Genomic DNA, 20347 nt, shown 5'->3' with positions numbered 1-20347 from the left:
TGATCTCAAAGCTACTAAACGAGGCCAGAGGGAACTGTTTACAAGTAAAACTGCTTTTAAAAACAGTCACTATTCCTCCACCGGACCCTGTCATCCTTGGAGCAATAAAATAGCCGCAGTTCTGCGGTACAAGTTCATTAAAAATGCTGGAGTCACCAAACCACTTGTCCATGATTCTGTTAATAAAACATCCAATAAATAAGAGGAAAAGAAATCCCTAATGACGAAAGTTTTATTTGTCACCGACCTGGCATTTACCAAACCAATCCTGGCAGAAATCGGCGGGTCTACACCATCAGGTGGCATCCGGTGCTCCTGGCGAAGAGGCCGCAGGTTGCTAGGATTCACCCTGCGTCTACAGGGCCGAGGAGCGCAGGGACCTGTGGTAGTGCCTGTGGTCATCGGGGCCCTTGGGGCAGTCACCCCCAAACTGGAGCAGTGGCTAAAACGGATCCCAGGAACAGCATCAGACATCTCAGTCCGGAAATGTCAGGCTCTAGGCACAGCCAAGATACTGCGCAGAACCCTCAAGCTCCCAGGCCTCTGGTAGAGGACCCGAGCTCAGAGGATGAAAGAGTCCACCTGCGGAAGCATGAGAAGGGAATTTATATAAATATGAATAAATATATATACACATTGTCTGAGTATCTCCAAGTAGGTTTGATTTTAACTAGCGTTTCACCTAGCAGTAAACTACATTATTTTTTTCTTACGTGCACAACTAGCAAACATTTCCCAAATACAATGTGACCCCAACACTGAAACTGTGAGTTTCTGTAACAGTATATGTTGAGTAACTGAGGGAAATAACATAAACATACAATATTTAGGGCTCTCTAACAAGCACCATGATGTGCAGAAGTGCTCACATCCCATAACTATTTCTAGCATTTGCAATGCTGCAGCCACAAATTCCAAGATATTTTACAACAAAGATGATTACTTTAGATCAACACAAAGTGCTGCATAACTGTAAAGTGTAAGGAAAATAATTTGCAAACTTTCTACCTTTCTAATAACATTTTAAAACTTAGAAATCTGATTCGTTATCAAATTGCTGGGCCTCGTCAGAGAACTTGGGAACAGGAAATTTAACAAGGCAAGTGATATCAGATTTGAACCTGTCCGAACAATATCAGATGATACATAGGGTGCTCACAGAAACAAACATTTTAAGTTTGCTTTTAAAGCAGGTGTTTCTGTTTTTTAATAGAATTCCTTTAACTCAAGAATTAAAGCCAGTTCTAGGAGTTTAAGATAAATGGTGTTTTTTTTTCTCATTTCTGCCTTTGCAATGATTCTGCTTAAACATCTCCTTCTGTAAATATTTCTGTCTTTGTTCTGCAGCCTATACTTGGTATCACAAAACATTAGGCAATATCAAGATCGAATAATGGTAATATTAGCCTAAATGCAGCCAGTGGCATGTGGGCTATAACTAGCATATTGTCTTACATTGACTTCCTCCATTCAGTGTGCTAAACATGGTTAATAAATAAACAAAATAGCTAAAAAGCTTATTTTAGGAAAAAGGCTACTTTTAATGTGGGCAGTAGTTACATTAGAAATGTTTGTGCTCTGCTTTTTGATTTTTACTTTTGCAAAAGTAAAAATCTGAAGTTCACTTTGTGGCACTTGGTTACCAGTAAACACACTCATCTCTTAGCAACAGATTAATAACAAATATTGTTTTTGTTCAAAAAACATATTTCTTCTGCTCTTTTGAAATACCACTTATTTTATACTTGTTAACAATTGTGTATTTGGTGAATTTTTCAGAAAATTTAGTTCTTTTTGTCATTAGTGGTAGATGTATTATAAAACACAAATTCAACACAAAAGTAAAAATCTCGATTTAGACTTCGTGGCAGTTCGGTACCAGAAAAAAACCTACTTATTTCTTAACACCAAATTAATAATAAGTAATATAGTTTATAAAACATAAGCTCTTTCAAAATACTGCTTATCAGCTTAGATACAAGAAATTGCAAAAGTAAAAATCTGAAGTTCACTTCGTGGCACTTGGTTACCAGTAAACACACTCATCTCTTAGCAACAGATTAGCAACAAAAATTGTTATTGTTCAAAAAACATAGGATTTCTTCTGCTCTCTCTCAGATGTTTACTTTATGGAACTTGGTTACCAGAAAACGCGATCATGATTTTGATGTTCTGTTTCTTACACGTTTTACAAACGTTTAGAATATTTGCTGTGAATATAATACAGCCTGCAAGTTGATGTGAAATTAGCTTACGTTTCTATGACATCACTGCGAGGAGTCAACTTCTATGCGACTTTTATCATTTTATAGTCCACCTCAAAATATATGAAGTCTATCAACCCCTAATATGTATAAACATAATGACGCCCCCTTAACATTTTCGCCTGCCCCCTCGTATCCATGGCTAGAACCGCCCCGCTCAGGAATGAATTTCACTTGGATATCACTACTGCCTGATATGTGCAGCTCTCCTTCTACACATGTATGATTCACTTAATGAAAAGCATGTTTGTCTCACACAGTTTGGAGAAATTTTATATGTACTTTAGATTGTAAAAAAATAAAAGATTATGACCACAAACCACTGGTCTATTTAGTTCACTTAGTTCCTTTTGGCTTCATTCTCTGCTCACATTCATTATTCAAATATGATTACTGGATTACAACAACACCTCTCGCATGTTTTCTTCTTCTCGTGTTTTCTTTTCCGGTCGAGAACCAGCTCACTGAGACGCTGAGATCTTTCAAAAACAGTTGGCTTCTTCTAATCATAATTAAAACTATAAAATTATTGCTAAATTTAATTTAAGACTAAAAGTTTGGCCAGTTTATTTGTGGTGTCAAATTAACAATTTACTGCTTCTTTAGTCAAAGCCGAAAGTTTGATGTCGTCCTTTGGAGGTTTTCAAATCTTTTTAGTGTGATTCTTTTTAAAACGCGTTGAATTTCATTGAAATGTATTTGCATTCTCAGAGAAAATTAAGTGATGAAAAAAAATCTTTCCATAAAAATTTTTGTTTGCAATTTAAACTCGCTTCTCTCAATGTAGAACGACTCAATTATCTGTAACCACGGAGCATTTATACTGTCCAGGAATCGAAGCACGTCATTAATTATTAATTATTTAATTATAATTAATTATTTTTGATAATTAAGACAATCAGCACCTTTGTCAAACAAGCGCCTCCACTGTCAGATAGGACCCGAGAAACAGACAGCAGCTCTTAAGCTAATTTCAATAATTGAATTACACCTACCTATCAGCAGGTAAACCTTCACACTAAATGGCGGGAGCATGTGCAGTCTCATTTGTTGTGTAAACTGATATAAGCGCTGTCACGCAGAAAAGGGCTCCCTTTACTGTCACTAGAAGTTAATTTCTTTCAGAACAAATCTGTCATTTTTGACTCAGATTATTGTACTTCTTGTTTGGCAAAATAAATAAATAAAACAATAACGTTTGATTTCTTTTGCTGTTCGTCTTTTTAAAGTACTCTTTAATCTTTCATTACTTCAAGGTTTTTAAAATGGTTCAAGGGTTTTCAGATTGCTCTAAAACGCCTGATAGCATTCACTGAAGTTGTCCTGGTTTAACCAACTGAATGAGATGACCTGAGTGAAGTTGGCCCCCCCACCTTCTTCAAATCAGACAAAATTGGTGTCAAACGTTTGTGCTTGTTTGTGCAGCAAAAATTTTTGTTTGTGCCACTATCATTTTAAAGATATAAAGAAATGTTTCTAGAGGTCATCCAAGGTCAACCAGCCCCCCACCTTCTTCAAATCAGACAAAATGGGTGTCAATCAACTCAGCTACGTTTGTGCTGGTTTGTGCAGCAAAAATTTTCATTTATGCTGCTTTGGCTTTGAAGATATTAATGAAAGTGTAAAGGTCAAAAGGTCAACCAGCCCCCCCACTTTTATGAAATCAAACAAAATTAGTGTCAAACGTTAGTGCTACGTTTGTGCTGGTTTGTGCAGCAAAATTTTTTGTTTGTGACGCTATCATTTTAAAGATATAAAGAAAGTTGGATTTCATAAAAGTTGAGGGACTGGTTGACCTTTTGACCTTTACACTTTCATTAATATCTTCAAAGCCAAAGCAGCGCAAACAAAAATGTTTGCTGTACAAACCAGCACAAACATAGCCGAGTTGATTGACACCCATTTTGTCTGATTTGAAGAAGGTGGAGGGGGGGTTGACCTTGGATGACCTCTAGAAACATTTCTTTATATCTTTAAAATGATAGCGGCACAAACGAAAATTTTTGCTGCACAAACCAGCACAAATGTTTGACACCAATTTTGTCTGATTTGAAGAAGGTGGGGGGGCCAACTTCACTCAGGTAAAAGAAACTTCGACATCCTTCCAAAGTCATAGCGTAAAGTTTGAACTCTGCTGGACTTGACCTACTTACATGCTGCAGATTTGCATTATGTGCTACACGAAGCTCTTTGCGCATGTGGTTACATTATAGTCCCACCACATCACTATGATAGTGATGGAAGTCTATGCAAACTTTGAGCCCCGAACCTTTTGTGGGGAAGCAACTGATACCACCACTGGCCTACGGTGATGCTAACAAAGCTAAAACAGAAAATGTGAAATCTGACCTAATGTCAGACAGGAAGGAAAAAAAGGTCTTATCTTTTTAAGCAGTAAATTTCACAATAAATTGACATTAATACACTTAGATAAAAAAAACCAGTGATTTTTTTCCTACCCCTGTAACCAACAAATCAATAAAAGAAGTAAAAAGATAAACTATTAAAGTGAAAAGTGTATGTAAACTTCTGACAACTGCTGTGTGTGTTTTGATTTTTGTTTAAATGCAGAAATTATTTCAATCACTGAGAATTAACAGTCATCACGTTTATTTTTTGTAATTATTTTTACATTTTTTGCTTAAGTATCTACAAATGTGAATAAAACAAACAGAAATGTAAATTGCTTTTAAGATACTCCCAGTGGGGCTTTAGGTTTGCAAGGCCATTAAGAAATGGATGGGTATTATAACCAATATTTTCTAATCCATGCAACACTCAAGCACACAAAAACATCTGGTCGTGCACTGTTGGGATTTTTGCTTTTAACGGGCTAAATCCTTCTGGAAAGAAAAGCATCATCCAGCGAGGAGGTGATACCTGGAAGATGCCGCCTTCTAGGAAGAGCATCTTGGTTCTGATGCTTAAATTGGCTCAGACAAGCAGTTTCTGACCCGATCTGAACCCACCAAAATCTACTTAAACCATACCAAGATAAACCCTTTAGGTTAGGCCAAACCATTCATTTACACACTGCTGCACACGCTGCCAGGTGCAGCAACAGCAGAGCTCCACTTGGACTTTATACACCGAGTAACGTGAGATAATTTGAGGCATTTTGCTTCGGAAACAGAGTTTGCATGTTTGTTGTTTTGACTCTGCGTCACTCAGTTTAGATTTCAACTTGTGTTTTGTTTTAGACCAGCTTGGAGCCGCGACGCACAGACAGAAGTTAAGAAAAAAACTAAAATCCTGCACGTTTTGCAGACAAAGCCAGAAATGACAAAGTGGCAGCTTGTTTATCAGGGTCTTCCATCCACTCTCTAGGATCAGGTGAAAGCAACAGGTAATCGGTCATTGTCTGCTCAGGCGTGCTGCTGCCGCTTCAGCAGATTAGCTGTTTTCTAAGTCTTTGTAGAAAGCGCAACTTAAGGACTTAGAGCCTCCGAGAAAAGCATCTCAGCACACTCCTCGACATATGGGTGAAGGCTTTGTGTCCCGTTATCCATGTACACCAGGACACAGCCCCGGAGCGAAAAAACGTCCGGCGATATTTCGACACCAGCTTGCACCATCATTTTTTTTTTTCATCTTTATTATTATTATTTGTTTGATTTCTTATAAATCCCTGAGCAGAAAATTGCTGCTCATCCCATTAGAGGCTTTAGAGAAAACACAGAGCAGATTGAACAAATCGTGGAGGACCCCCGCTCTCACCATATGATAACAAGAGTTAGAGGATCAAGCTGCAATTTGTGCTCCGTCCTCTGGGATACTGATAAACACCAGGCTTACGCAGACTTATGTCAAATGACATCTTTAATTTGGTCTTGTGACATGACAACAATCCCACAAAGAAGGCTTTATTCTGTGGTGAGATTTAAAGTGGAAATATTTTAGCAATACTGGGAAAATTAACATCTTGCTCTATGTTTTTCTTAAATAATGAAAAAAAGGAAATAAGACATATATGGCCTGCAATACATGGAACGTGTGGATCATTAAAAATGTTCCCCCCCAAGATTAGTGAAGCAGAAAAACATTGAGTATCTACAAAAGCCAAAAACGTCCCTGGAGGACAGTGGATAACACAAATCGCTCTTCTAATCTCAATATTCAGAGAGGATACAGAAAGCAGGAATAAATGTTCATTTCCTTTTGATTTGGTCTCATGAAAGAAATTACATTTGAACGAATTGAATCAAAGTGCCCCGTGTATCTGATGACTCTGGTGGACAAAAATTAGTCATTCAATTTAAAATAAATACACATAAATGAATTTCCTTCCATGTAACTAACTAAACTCAGTCTCCCGATGTTGGTCTACATCGGGAGAAATTATTTTATGAACTTTCTTTTGGTTTGTAGCTTGGTTTGTCTGTGATTATATGTCAGCTTAACCCATAGAAAGCCAGCATGTCAGGAGGCCAGGTTTAAATGGAGGCTTTTTAAAAAACTGCAGCCTGTTCTCTTGTGCTTGTCCTGCAAATATGTGTTCTTGATTGAAGGTGTTGCTTTATTGGCTTTAGTGTTTTTTCCATCCTCATAATGAAGCTTACAGTGAAAATTTACTTGCATTGGCTGCTGCAGCTCAGTCCTGCATCAACTGTACAGACAAGGACTTCCCAACTGACATGATCGAGAGCATGTTGTAGTTCCCTTGATCATATTTTGGGGTTATTGGAGACTGGCTTTTAAACATCCTGGGAATTTGGACTGGTTAGCAGAAAACACTGAAGTTGGGAGAGAATAGAGGAGCTGAAGGCAAACACTGAAATGAACACAGAGGTGAACTAAATGACACAAAAAACAAAAAAAGAATCCAAGTATAAAACCAAAAAATATAAAGACATGTGGATCATGAAAGTTTGCTTATGAACGCTGACCCTTTATGCTTTCTTTCTTTTGTTTCTTTATTTATCTAGCCTTTTATTCCCTCCAGTGCTGCAGTCATTTAAGTTCAGGCACAAAACAAGATTCAGATTCATTAATGTTTGAACCAAACATATTACATTCTTTCATTTATGGCAATAAAAACATAACAGTGTAAATAAATCGAGACAGCAACATGATTTGGTTGCTTTTATACACAAACTATTTACATGTGGTCACTAAACAGTAGCAACAACAAAATGCTTGTGTGATGATTTTTGTCGTTACAGTTTATGTGGATCTACGTTGTTTTATCAAGAGGAATCTGATCTGCACAAAGACGTTCGAGACGAGGTTTGAAGAGCCTTGGACTGACTGCTGTTCTCCTTGGAGAAGATACGTTGTGTAGCTGTGGCTCTGAAAGACCACCTCTGTAGGAAATACCGGGTTTCAGACCTGGAGATTTCCGTTTATTTTAAATTACAAACGCACAGAGTAATTCATACACATCATTCCAGCTACTGGACCTCTGTCATTTACCTGATCTTCTCAGACAGAGTGAGATGTGGCCCAGTTCACTGTGAATTAAAACCCTGCAGCGTCTTAATCAGCAACTGAACAAAGAATAAATTGAGTTTCGACTGAAAATAAGGCACTAGAGATTATTAGTGAGTTATAAGGAGTAAAGTTGCTTGGCGTAGTAATTATTGTCAGGTGTTTGGACCATTTGCTTTGTGTTACATTTTTGTGTTGCTGCACTTTAATAAAATGTTATAATAAAATATTTGCACCTTTGGCAAAAAATATGGCTGTTACATGAGAAGATTTGTGCTAATCGATGAAGGTAATGAAATCATTTTATGAACTGTCTTTTGGTTTGTAGCTTGGTTTGTTTGGTTTTAGTGAGATATGAATAGTAAATGATCAGACATGTATGTTATTACTAAACTGACTTTTCACTAATTCATAATCTGTTAAATCATACTTGATTACATCAAGCTCTCCATTGACTGCAGGTGGGAATTAGCTTTTTTTGCCATAATCTGGTCCCATGCATCTCTCAAATAAACTTTATATTGCATCAGTGTAAATAAATAAAGAATATAAAGCAGTATACAACTTTCTTTTTTGTTAATCTGCTTTATAAATAAAGAAAAACCTATTTTCATTTACTGAGCGAGAAATTTTTAACTTCTTTTAGTGAGAATCTCTATCGAAGCTTTTGAGACAACTCAGTTTGGACCAAACGGTGTTGATCCCACACACAGGTGACACCAATACATATTTCCCTTAAACAAGCATGAATCCATCAGAACCATGTAGGTTCGCTCCTCCTCATCATCACTTCAGCGTTTTACCAATCCATAAATTAAATTAGTTTTAGGGTCTTTATCCCAAGTGTCTTCATCAAATGAGAGCTGGTTCTTCTCAGCTGCTGGGTACGGACTTGAACTCAGCTCCTCAGTCCAGTCTTGGCTGTTTCTTGACTCCCGGCTGCAGAGCTTGGGCTCGTTTTACTTAGTTCTTGTTCAAGTTTTTCTCTCAGTTTGGAGAAGCCAGGTCTTTTTCGTGGCTCCTGCTCCCAGCAGAGCTTCATTATGGCGTAAGCGCCAGGAGGACAGTCCTCTGGGGCCTCCATGCGATAACCTGCTTCCACTTTCTCCTTCACCTCCTTCAGAGACTAAAGCACAGAAACAAAGAGGAGCGATTGAATCAACAGGAATTTAGCTTATGCAGAATAAAGCTGAGACAATCCTTGCTGCCATAAATGAGGCGGAGTTTATGAATGCGAGTGACAACTTTCTTGAATTGTTTATGAAGTTTAAGACAACTGTAATTTATGATTAGGTGATTAAGAAAGAAAAAAATGGACTAAAAATACCTAGTCCTAAAAGAAACTTGGATTCTTCACTTGAAATATTCAGAAAGACATCAAGATGCTTGTTCTGCTGTCTGAAATATTTTCTATTTTTATGTAATTCATCTAATCCGATGGGCATTTGCTGAAATCGATAAATGACTACAGAGTATTGAGTTTTTCAAGCTACATTTTTTGATTTTTTGACATTTTGATTCGCAAACATCAAATCGAGAGCTATGAACGCAGTTATAGCTCTCGAAATAACCAACATTTATTGGCATGAAATCAAATGAGTGTCAGCAGCTAATGTGCTCTGCGGTAGTATGCTGAAGGACTCTCTGCGAAATCACAAACACTCACGAACATCGCTACGGAGAGGCGCTACGCACCATCTTAGGGTAGGGCTGGCGGCCGTAAGCGAAGATCTCCCACAGGAGAACGCCGTAACTCCAAACATCTGATTTTGTGGAGAACTTCTGCAGAAACAACAGATAAACATTGAAGACAGATTTGAAAGGAAATTAAATTATGATTTCGATTAATCAAAACTATAAATGAAGGAAAAAAATAAGTACATTTCACATAAAATGTTGTTCCTCCTAATTATGACTTCTAACCCAGTAGAAGTGCGTGGAGGTATTTATGATCCGCCCCTCTTTGCTGGAATTCCCCGTTTTCTAGTTGTGATATTTTAAGACTCAACAGACGTGAGAGTAAGGTCTGCAGTTATTTATTAATGACAAAACATTGATCAGAGAACAACACACAGAGAATGTTTCAAATTAGTGTCTTCTCTTTATGTGCTGCAAGATAAAGCGAGCTGAACAGTAAAACGAGGAGATTGTTTTTGATAACAGAGTCAGTGTACCTCTTTCTTCAGAGCTTCAGGAGCCGTCCATTTGACAGGCAGCTTGGCTTTGTCCGTCTCTTTGGAGTCCACCTTAGCCAGGCCGAAGTCGCTGACCTTCGCCACGCTGTCGTCAGAGATCAGGACGTTTCGCGCTGCCAGATCTCTGTGGACAAGTTTCTTGGACTCCAGGTACTCCATCCCTTCACACACATCACTGACCACAGGACGTGCAAAGAAAAACACGACATGGAGGAAATCAGCATCTGCTTAAAAAGTCTCCCCTAAAACAGAAGTGACGCAACGAGATCAGTTTGATGAGACTCACAGGGAAAAGCGCAGCAGCTGAGCGGGGCCGATGACTGATCGTCCTCTGGTCCTGAGAAAATTCACAAGATTTCCCTGCAAACACATCATAAACCTAAAGTTTAGTAAAGTAAACACAAACCTTTAAGCGTAACATGTCGATAATTAAAGAGAAAATAGAACAAACGGAAGGGTTTGAATTGGGCCTGCTTTTTAGCGCCCTCAACTGGCAGGAAAAAAACATGCAACATTTTTTAATGATCTATGATAAATATCTTTATCATAGGAGGGAAAACTACTTTAGCAAATACAAAATGCACAAAAATAATTAAAAAAAAATTCATATTAATCGAGAAGATGTTTATTGATAAATAACAGTTTCTTTTTTATTTTACAACAAGTTTACTTACATTATAAAAATAAATCAGCAGAACATGTGGCTTCTGTATCGCTATAACAACCTTTTATATGTGGTGATGCAGTCATGATAAGATTACATTTAATATTTACCAGAATAATAATTTATTTCATGATTTATTATAATTAATACTCATTCATACCTCTGGCTTAATTAGGTTTAAATCTCACACAAACGCACCAGTCGCTCAAAAAAAAAAAAAAAAAAGGAATAATCTTAATCCGTCGGGGTAGTTAATAATTTTTGGGGTTTAACTGTGTTCGTTAAGCGTACCAAGCGTACCTTGGTCATGAGCTCAGTGACGATGTGGAGCCCCTTGTGAAGGATGACTCCCAGCAGTCGCACCAGGTTCTTATGCTGCAGCTTCCTGAAATGAGGAAACGTACAGAAAGAAGTGAAACCAACCTCAATCCTCAACCAAACTGCACGGATGCACAATTAAAGTCAGACGTTTACATACATCTATCATTTGTATTAATCTCATGTTAATATAAACTTTTCTAAGGATAATGCCGCAAACGACTTCTATGATTTTTTTTTTAAAACAAGAAGTGGCTGCGAAACCTTGACTCTATTTTAGATTTTCTCTCATCCACACAGGTTAAAAAATAAATAAACCCCAGTAATTTTTGGCAAAAAGTTTTTTCAGATGGAACAGCAGTGTGTGTCAAGGTTCCGTCCATCTGAATCAAATCATCTCCCTCGGCAGAAAGGAAATCGGTAAGGATGTTAAGGAACAAACCAAAAACGACCAGAGCTCAAGCTAATCATAAACTGAAATATTCTGTGTGCAGTGAAGGAAGCTGAACATCACCACCAAATGAGACCAAAACACAGACCCAAGGTCAACACCTTCAAATCTGCAGCTCAACTCCTTTTGGTTTGTAGGAGCCACACTGAGACTATCAATTAGGAACACTGTAACATCCATGCAGCACCGGTGGTGGCGCCGTCATGCTGAGGTGTTGCTGCCATTTGCACTGGTGCACTCCACAATGTGAATATGATAACAGAGGAGGGTTAGTTATAAGTTCTTCAATTCAAGTTATAAATTGTTCAATTCAATGCAACATATTGGACACAAATGAGCCGAAATGTGTTTCAAAACTGGACGTGAATGGATAAAACAGGCAGATTTTTATATATGTTTATGTGTTTTCCAAACCATGTGGTTTAGGAGCAAATTGCTCATGGACGTTTAAGCAAATATTTGTCCATAATGAGTGGATTAGAGAAAATCTACCACAAATTGAAAGTTGCACCCAAAGTTTTGGTGTTTGTTTTCTGCCAGTGGCAAAATAATTCAGCTAAATCATTAAAAGCCAGGAAATATATATATAAAAAAAAATTATGACCACGATGAGTGTTTGTAAAATTCTCCAGAACTTTGTGTGCTTTTTAAAGTAAAGAAGCGATAGATCACGCCTGATGGCGTTCCAAGGTAATTCAAACCGCTTGAGGACTTACGTCATTACAGCCGTTTCCTGCATGAACGCCTGAGCTGTGACGTCACATTTTATGGTCTTCACAGCCACCATCTGGCCCATGTACTCCCCCCGATAAACAGCTGAGGGTTGGAAATTGCACAGAGTTAATATCTACTAAGACATTTTGTTTAAATCTGACTTCCTCTGGTCTCTAAATGTTCTTGATTATATTTTTAAATTAAAGTAAAAAGTTAAAACTATGGCACTGAAAAACATATTTTAAACTGTATTGAATGGAAAGCAAACGGTTTAAAAGATAAAGTGTAAATGCTTATGTGTATACTATGTAGAGTTAAAAGCAGACATTTAACTGCAGACTATGCTTAAGTTTAGATTATCAAATATACTTATATTTGCTAAATTGCTAGAATATTAGCTTATATTACTTAAAGCAAATTTTTCATTATTTCCTTCAATCAGACACTTTGGGGAAGCTGAGATGACGATATCACGGTTGCGTAAGCTGCCGATTATTTCACATTTGATTTAATTTACAACTATATTTGCATTTAAGGAAACACCTCAAACACACTGATTTTCTGGGTGACGTCATGGAAAAACCAGCCAACTTTTCAACGAGACAATTCTCTGTGGCTCAGGAGCAAACTGCTCATGGATATTTAAGCAAATATTTGTCTATAATATATTTTCACCTCTTAGTGGAACTGAAAATCTACCACAGTTTGTGGTGGCGCCAGTTCCTCTCTGGATACAGTTCCAGATTCCAGGAGAGAAGAAGAACTAGCATCTCGAAAAGGCTGATTACTATTTCCACAAAATGCACACAGAGACAAAGACATGTCCTGTGGTCGCAGTAAACTAAAATGATAAGTGTTTGGACATAATGACCGTCTGTATATTAGAATTGAAGAAGAAGCTGGCTTGTACGGAGGTGGTACCATCATGCTGTGGGAATGTTTTGATAATGGAGCAAAGTTTTCTGAGAAGCTTGAAGAATCAATTCTACCAATTATATAGGAGATATGCGAGTAGAGTTGAAAATGATGTCAACATTTGGAGATTAAAAGTAATTTTTTTTTTTTTATCCTGACTTTAAAAAGTAAACGTTAAAATGTTTTACACAGTGTATGTAAATATCTGATTTCTTGCTGTGTGTATTTTAAAGTAAGGTGATGTTTACACTCCTTTTGGAGGTGTGATGACAGAAAACTTTTAAGATACAAATCTATAAATAACATATTTATCAAGGACTTTAATGAGTGCGGCTTGTTTTGTGTCAGGCAGTTTCAGTAATACTTCTCAACCAGAGATACGATTAAAAGATGACATATTTCCTGTTGCCATTTCCTAACTATACCCTCCTGCCCCCCTGCAGGTTTTGTCATCGTGTAAAGAAACAAAACTCACCACCAAATTCTCCTTCTCCAATGTTTTCTCCCAGAATGAGCTTCGTAATGTCCAACAGCCACCCAGCTATAAAAAACAAACATTATAACGACTGCAAACATATCAAAAAGCATAAACACCTCTGACTCAACTTGTTTTTAAGCGCGCAATGTTGTGTTTTTGTACAAAAACATGAAGGCACAACTTGACTCCCGAGCTTACTTTTAGACAGCTCCTGCTCAGCTGACTTGGCTCCTTGTTTCTTCCTGGGCGTCACCAGAGTCGTGACGAGGGAGCCTTTGGTCTTTGAGTAAAACTGCATCAAAGAAAGCCAAATTAGTCACCGACGGCGAATATTTGTAGTCTGTTGCCATGGAGCTGTTTTGGCTGAATTCACCACAAAGCAAAATTCACCTGAATGTAACTAAAATAAAAATCGTCCGGCAGTAGGTTGTGACACACTGGGTTAGTCCAGTATCTTTCCTCCCTCTGTTTCCTCTGCAGGAGTGAGTTACAGAGTGACTCAGGCGTAAAGACGCTTGCAGCCCACTGATAAGGATGCTGCAGTGTGACTCTCCACACAGCCACAGACATGAGATTTCGCCTGATAAACCATAAAAGGGTAAAACAGAATGAGGCTTTGTGCTATGACCCAGTAACTGGTAAGTTAGTATATTTCAAACATCACGAATTCATGCTCCGCATATAGACATGTCAGATCAGTTAAATGGATGGTAATTTCCATCAATGTCTGGCTTTGGTGCAGACATCTTAATGCATAAAACAGAGATTTAGTGAAACATCTTATGGTTAAACTGGGATAAAATATTTATTTCCCAAAGATGCTAATTGAATCCACCAGAGCATCAGTTTGTCTGTAATACACGTTTCAGTGCCATTTTCATTTTTATTTATTTTATTCAAAAAAAAAAAAAAAAGACTTCAACTTGTAAACCACACACCTGTTTTTGAAAAAGCTTCCTGAAAGAAGCAGTTTGGTTTTGTTTGTGTTTTTTCTATTTTGCACTGTCAAAAGGTCAGGACCAGACTTCATGAGAAATTACACATGGTGAGGAAGTTACACCTTGTAAAAAATGTTGACATTCTTAATGCATGCAGACCAAAATTAAAACTTTAATCTTTTAGAGGCCAAATATTATCTAGAGAAACACTTCAAAACCTTGATGTAGTTTGAAAATAGCCTCTTAGATTTGATGCCTCAGCAGGTCTCAGTCTGATAAACAAAAGAATTTCACAAAACTACTGGGTTAGTCTTATTTTATATATCAGATAATCATTGCAGTTAGTTATTTCAAGATAGTATTTGTGTTTACAGCTAGTGAAAAACCTAAAAGCAGGTCTTCAAAAAGTTCAAAAATACACAAAACACAAAAATGTTATATTCTGGCTTTCACCAATCGTGGGGAGTCTGCTGACTTGACAACCTCTACCACAAAGGTAAACCACTAAAGGTCATTGCTAAAGAAACTGGGTGTCAACAAGGTCCTGTATGCAAGCTTGTTAGTGGTATGTTGAGTGGAAGGAAAAGATGTGGCAGATTAGAATATGCAAACGACAGGTTTAACCAAAACCTGAAGTGGACTGTGCAGCAGACGCATTGAGGAGAAGATGCTGCACAAGCATTGATCAACCACATACTCGTAAACCAGGCTGCAACTTTACATATTCTTATGTAATTTAATTTTTTGCCCACTTTTAGCTCTTCAGAGGACAATTTGTTTCTTTCATCACATCTCAAATGAGATCCTGTAGCAAGATTTTTTAACCACTTTGTTACGCCAAAGGCTGACCGCACTCCACTGAGGGTTTTTTCCCCCAACCAAGATAAACACTTTTCATTAGAACAAAATTTATGTACAAAAAAAATCCTTCTAACTGATCTTTTGTATTACAACATTTTTCTGAGAATTTGAACTAAAAAAGATCTGCAACATCCATTCATCGTGAGTGTGACGACATGAGTCACTTTAAATTTGAATCTAAGAATCCATCTTAATAAATCGCCATACTTGAATCACCTCAAAATTAAATGATTCCATTTCTGAAGAATCTTTTTAAAGATAGACGCCTTATTTAACCTAAACTTCGTGTCTCACTCCAATTCCCTTAATATTTGGTTTTAATACCGACTCATATCGAATCTCTGAAGGTGATTGATCCGTACGGAGTGTTTCACTCACTTCGATCATATCGATGAGGTTGTAGAAGTACTGCTGGTTGTCGATGGTCAGCTTGTTGTCTTGGTAAATCACTCGGTAATGGAAGACCTCTTTCGAGAAGCTGACACACAGGACGTAGTCGCCCGGGTGGCGTATGCTCTCCCGCACCAGGAAGAGGCCGTCCTGAGGCGGCTGCAGCTTTCCCACCGCAGTCGGTCCGGAGATCTTCCCGTGAAACCAGCTGGGGACAGACAATGAGGGCTGAAACTAATGACTGTAATCGATTTATTCTAGCGATCAATTTGATGATTAATCGGATAAAAAAAAACTGGCACAATTTGCAGTACTTCTTTGTTTGAAATACATTAATAATGCAAATAAGCAAACAATTTGTTTTGCTTTTTGAATAAGAGAACAACATTTTTGTCAAAAATGCAATAAAAATCAACACTTTTGTGGCAAAGATGAATCTACAGCTAAAAAAAATATTGTCAGATAATCTGTTGATTATTTATTTAATCTTATGTGCAAAATATATATAGATTTTTGTTCATTCTGGCTCAATTGCTTTTCTGACTGTGTTGTTCTTTGAGCAAATGGCAATTTTTAGAGTCTGCATCCTTCAGTTAGCAATTAATTTCTTACTACATCAGTTATTTCAATAATCGATTGATCACGGTTAATTCGATTTATCGTTTCAGTTGTAATTAATTTGCGTTGATATGTGTGGGAAAAAAAAAAACCTGCATTCATAAACCAACTAAAAACAAGATGCACAGCACAAAGTGAGACGAGAGGGAATCCGAAACAGCCTGGCTGTGCAGCCCTAATACAGCAGAACAGCAAAAATAGATCTTTCACTTCCTTTGCAGGGTCTGTGCATTGTGCATACGACACACGACAAATGTCAAAAAGCAAGACCTCGAAACCTCATGCATAAATACGCCGATAAGGAAGTTGGAGTAATACTCACGTTATTCTTTAATCTCAGAAATGAAAACATAAAAACAACTTCTGCTCCAGGATTTCTACATGCAAGCAGGTGGCCTCACGCAGATTAAATACGAGTAAAAAAAAAAGAGTTTGATGATATCATCATCAAGCCAGTGCCTTCGTCTCTCGAGAACTTGCAGATTAAAGTGGAGAAATACCGATTCTGTACATCTGCCTCCTCACCTCAGCTGCTACAGACATGCTTGGCATTAACTTGATTTTCAGTACTTTAAAATGGCTGCGAGAACATTAGTCGTGTAGTTGGTTATTTTTTTCATGACAGTTTTCTGTCGTAATTTGTAGATGCACAGGACTGGCATGCAACGTATGAATTAATTATTACTGATCTAAAAGGGACTTTGTTGTTTCTGAAAGCATTTTAGATGGCAACGTTTCTTCTTCGGTGGTGTAATGTGGCACAAAGCAGAGAGGCGGTGTTTGGATTTTAGTTTACAAGCACAAAGAGCACACCTGCTCTTTTTTTGGTGGTCTCCTTAAATTTAGATTCTTCAGCCACAATCATCTTCACTCCTTTTCTGTTGGTAACTTATGGAAAATAATCCACGGATCGCAGGAACGATCCATCTTTAACATCCACTGGTTGAAGCCGGAGGCTGAGCTTTTTCTTATTAAAGGTTGAGCCGCAACCAGAGAAACAAGCAAAGTCGTTCATAAATGACTGAACTTCAAAAAGGTCACATTCTTAAAAAAGAAACTTAGCAAAACTATTAGGCAGGTAATTCAAAAACACAAAAACTGTGTGAAACCGCTTCGCTGCAGCTTTCACACAGTACAAACGCAATACAAACACACAGCAGCACCACCTGCAGTGAGACTGGATGACCTTGAGAAAGTGATTTGTTATTGGAACAACTGGTTTTGTTTTACCACACTTGACATATTTAATCCACTTCCCAATCTGTCAGGTTTGTGTATCTTTTCCAGTGTTGGACTTTAAATAATAAACCAATCAGACTCAATTGCAGCAACACTTTATAGTTGATTTCCCTTATTTCTACAAGTCAGTGAGGGTGTTATTCTGCGGCTGTAAAAAAAAAAGAGATGATTCTTTGAAAACACGTTACAGTTTTATGCACTTTTGTAATGAAAGTTAGCGGATTTATTATGAAGCTGTTGTTTTTTACGTGTAAATGAAACTCTGTGCCCACTGAGGACAAACTGGCCTCAGTGGGCACCGAGTAACACAAGTAACTCCAACAAGAAACAGAAAGAGGATGCATTAAGGGGATTTTACCAATTTTGTAATTTTGTTTTAAATTGTGTCTATTTGCGTCTATTGACTTTACTGAAACAAAGATCAATTTCCCAGTAAAGAAAAAAAGAAGACTACTGTAAAAGAAAAAAAATTGAGTTGGTCTGTGGTCTACCTTGCCAGGTATGATACTGACGACCCACTTATAAAGAACATCATTTTAAAAATAAATTGAACTGTTATTTCAGACCACCTGTTTTTTATGTCTCCAAAAAACAGGAGGCTTGAGAACTTAATCTTGTTGTTGGTGTATTCTTGCATCTCAAGGATCAGCCCACACAATGTGGTCACCAGATAAGCTTCAAAGACACGACGACAGAACCTGCTGCAGTCGCAGAGCACAAGGGTCTGACTTGAGACTTGACTGAATGATCGGTAAAATGATTTCGTGAGAGTCGGAGGATGATGATGAGACTTACGGCATGAGGCTGAGGCCGGGGTCGACTCGCAGCGCCTCTCTCTCACGCACATTGCTGGAGTTTATGAGCCCCTCCTCTTCTGTGGTGTTGTGTCTGGCAGCGTAAAAACCTTTCCTCTAAAACAACAAGCAAAGTTTTCTCATTAAATAAAAAAATAATAAAAATGTGTTAGTCGTTTCAAACGGACATCTCGTTGGTTTTACAGACTCTGAACTTTTAAACAAAGACGTTTGGTGAAGTAGTACCGTGCTTGTGTCAACTATAGTGAGAATGTCTCCTTTGTGGTAGAGCAGCTCTCCAGGTTTAGCCTTCCTGTTGTCACACTTGGCTACACACTGAGTACCAGGAGCCCAGTTCATCTGCCGGGGGAGAGGAGAGAGATAATAATAGCAGCATCAGCCACATCTTCGCTCAGGCTTCTTACACACAGCCTACTGAGCAGAGCATAACAATTACTAAAACCCCAAAAGACAATGCCAATGCTTTCTGAGCTTCTGCTAGGTTGAAGTTACTTTGATAACTAACTGTGGATGTTTGTAAGGCCACCTCTCAAACCCACTGCTTCCTTGTTTGACATCATGGAAATTTGTATTTATTTATTTTTTAAATCAGCTGATATACCACAAGTATGAGAAAGCAATATCACACCAGTCTACAAATTTGGACAAAATGCATGCAGAGACAAAGACTTACATTTTTGAAGACATGTCCTGTGGTCAGATTATTGTAAAATGCAAATGTTTGGACTTAATGAACAGTGGTTACATTTGGGGAAAAAAGGAGGAAGCTTGCAATGAAAACCCAATCCTAAAGTAAACTTGGACCCAAGATTATTTTACAGGTTAGTGGAAGTAAATGAATAGAAACGTTTTGTAAAAGACTGTCAACGTGAAATAATGTTGGGTAACTCTCACATCCTTTCAATCTGATGTGATAAACAGAACCTCACAATTCTCATAAAAACAGTTCAATATACTGTGAATTTAGCTGAATTGGAGCCATTATAATTCCACTAAGACTAAATCACGTGCAATTCATTGAAAAATGAGTTTGTTGATTTGGGGAAAACATTGAGTGTGAATTTTAAAGCTTATGTTTTTAAGAAACAAGTTGACAAAACTGCAATTCTATTTCATGTTACACAAGGAAACTGTGAAAAAACAATATTCTGAAACGTGATTATAGAGTCATTACACTATTATATATACACTACTAAACATATGTGCGACCTTCTGGATCTGGTGTAAACCGAACACAGCTTTTACAAAAAATATATATGTTGTGTTTCTGAAGGAGCAAGCTGGCATTATTCTCTCTCACAGCAGAAAATCCTGATAATGTCCCACCATATAATCATACATGCTGCAATTCCACCTTTTAAATGGCTCAGCGTGGAGAAGAGGAGTTTGGAGTGGCCTAAACAAAGTGTGGACTTACAATCCAATTTAGATGAGGCAGTGTGGTAAATTCATGCATTTTATGTTTACATAAAAAAAAAACAAGAAATATTTCAGGAGACGCTGTTTACACATCAATTTGAGTTGCTTTGCCCCAGTAGGACTTGACGTTCCTGGTCACAAACACAGGAACTTTTCCAAGCCTTAATTGGGAATTTGAGGTGATTAAAGAACTGAACCCACCTTGGATTGGGATTTTGATGACTTTGTTCAGAAATCCTGCGGACAACAGGAGTGACAAAATCAAGAGGTAATCCCGTAATGATGCAGCTGGACAGAGACTGAGCATGGAAACGCCGACAGCTCGCTCCGTATAAATATTTCAGTACTGCAGCTCTCTGAAAACACGGACAGCCGCTTTCAGGACAGCCGGAGATCAGAGACAACAAACAAAAACAAAAACTTTAAATCCTCAGCCAATACAGTCAGATTTCCCTCCTAGATCCAGATCCAGTCAGCTCACCGCGGCGCCGACATCGCAGCTGGATCCGTCTGTGTTGCAGCCCGTCATCCTGGACGTCTTCTAGTACGGGCCACTTCCTCAACACTGGGAAAAACGTGCCGCTAATTCAGAAGAGGCGGCGCAAGAAGTGACGCACTCTGCAACTTCTACGCCTGCTTTT

General features: G+C 38.0%; 1 protein-coding gene across 2 annotated transcripts; it reads right to left on the bottom strand.

Moving 5' to 3' along the window:
• Positions 1–7251: 7251 nt before the first annotated feature.
• Positions 7252–20287, bottom strand: matk (megakaryocyte-associated tyrosine kinase). 2 transcript variants are annotated; one of them, XM_008407924.3, is made up of 12 exons: positions 19908–20287; positions 18513–18626; positions 18268–18383; positions 15604–15823; positions 13625–13718; positions 13424–13489; positions 12036–12135; positions 10851–10935; positions 10173–10246; positions 9866–10061; positions 9387–9473; positions 7252–8817 (listed from the first exon to the last, which is right to left on the bottom strand). In XM_008407924.3, exons 2-12 carry the CDS (start codon positions 18624–18626, stop codon positions 8590–8592), a joined length of 1380 nt encoding a protein of 459 aa, XP_008406146.2. In that variant the 5' UTR covers positions 19908–20287; the 3' UTR covers positions 7252–8589. The 2 variants fall into 2 exon arrangements, with proteins under 2 accessions (XP_008406146.2, XP_081462530.1); XM_081606404.1 differs by lacking the exons at positions 18268–18383; positions 18513–18626; positions 19908–20287 and adding an exon at positions 13817–14006 and having other exon boundaries at positions 15604–15724.
• Positions 20288–20347: the final 60 nt, after the last annotated feature.

Source organism: Poecilia reticulata, chromosome 4, assembly GCF_904066995.2.
Source record: "Poecilia reticulata chromosome 4, P_reticulata-male-v2, whole genome shotgun sequence".
NCBI lineage: Eukaryota > Metazoa > Chordata > Actinopteri > Cyprinodontiformes > Poeciliidae > Poecilia > Poecilia reticulata.
The sequence above is the reverse complement of the archived record's forward strand: the minus strand, read 5'-3'. Positions and strand labels throughout refer to the sequence as shown.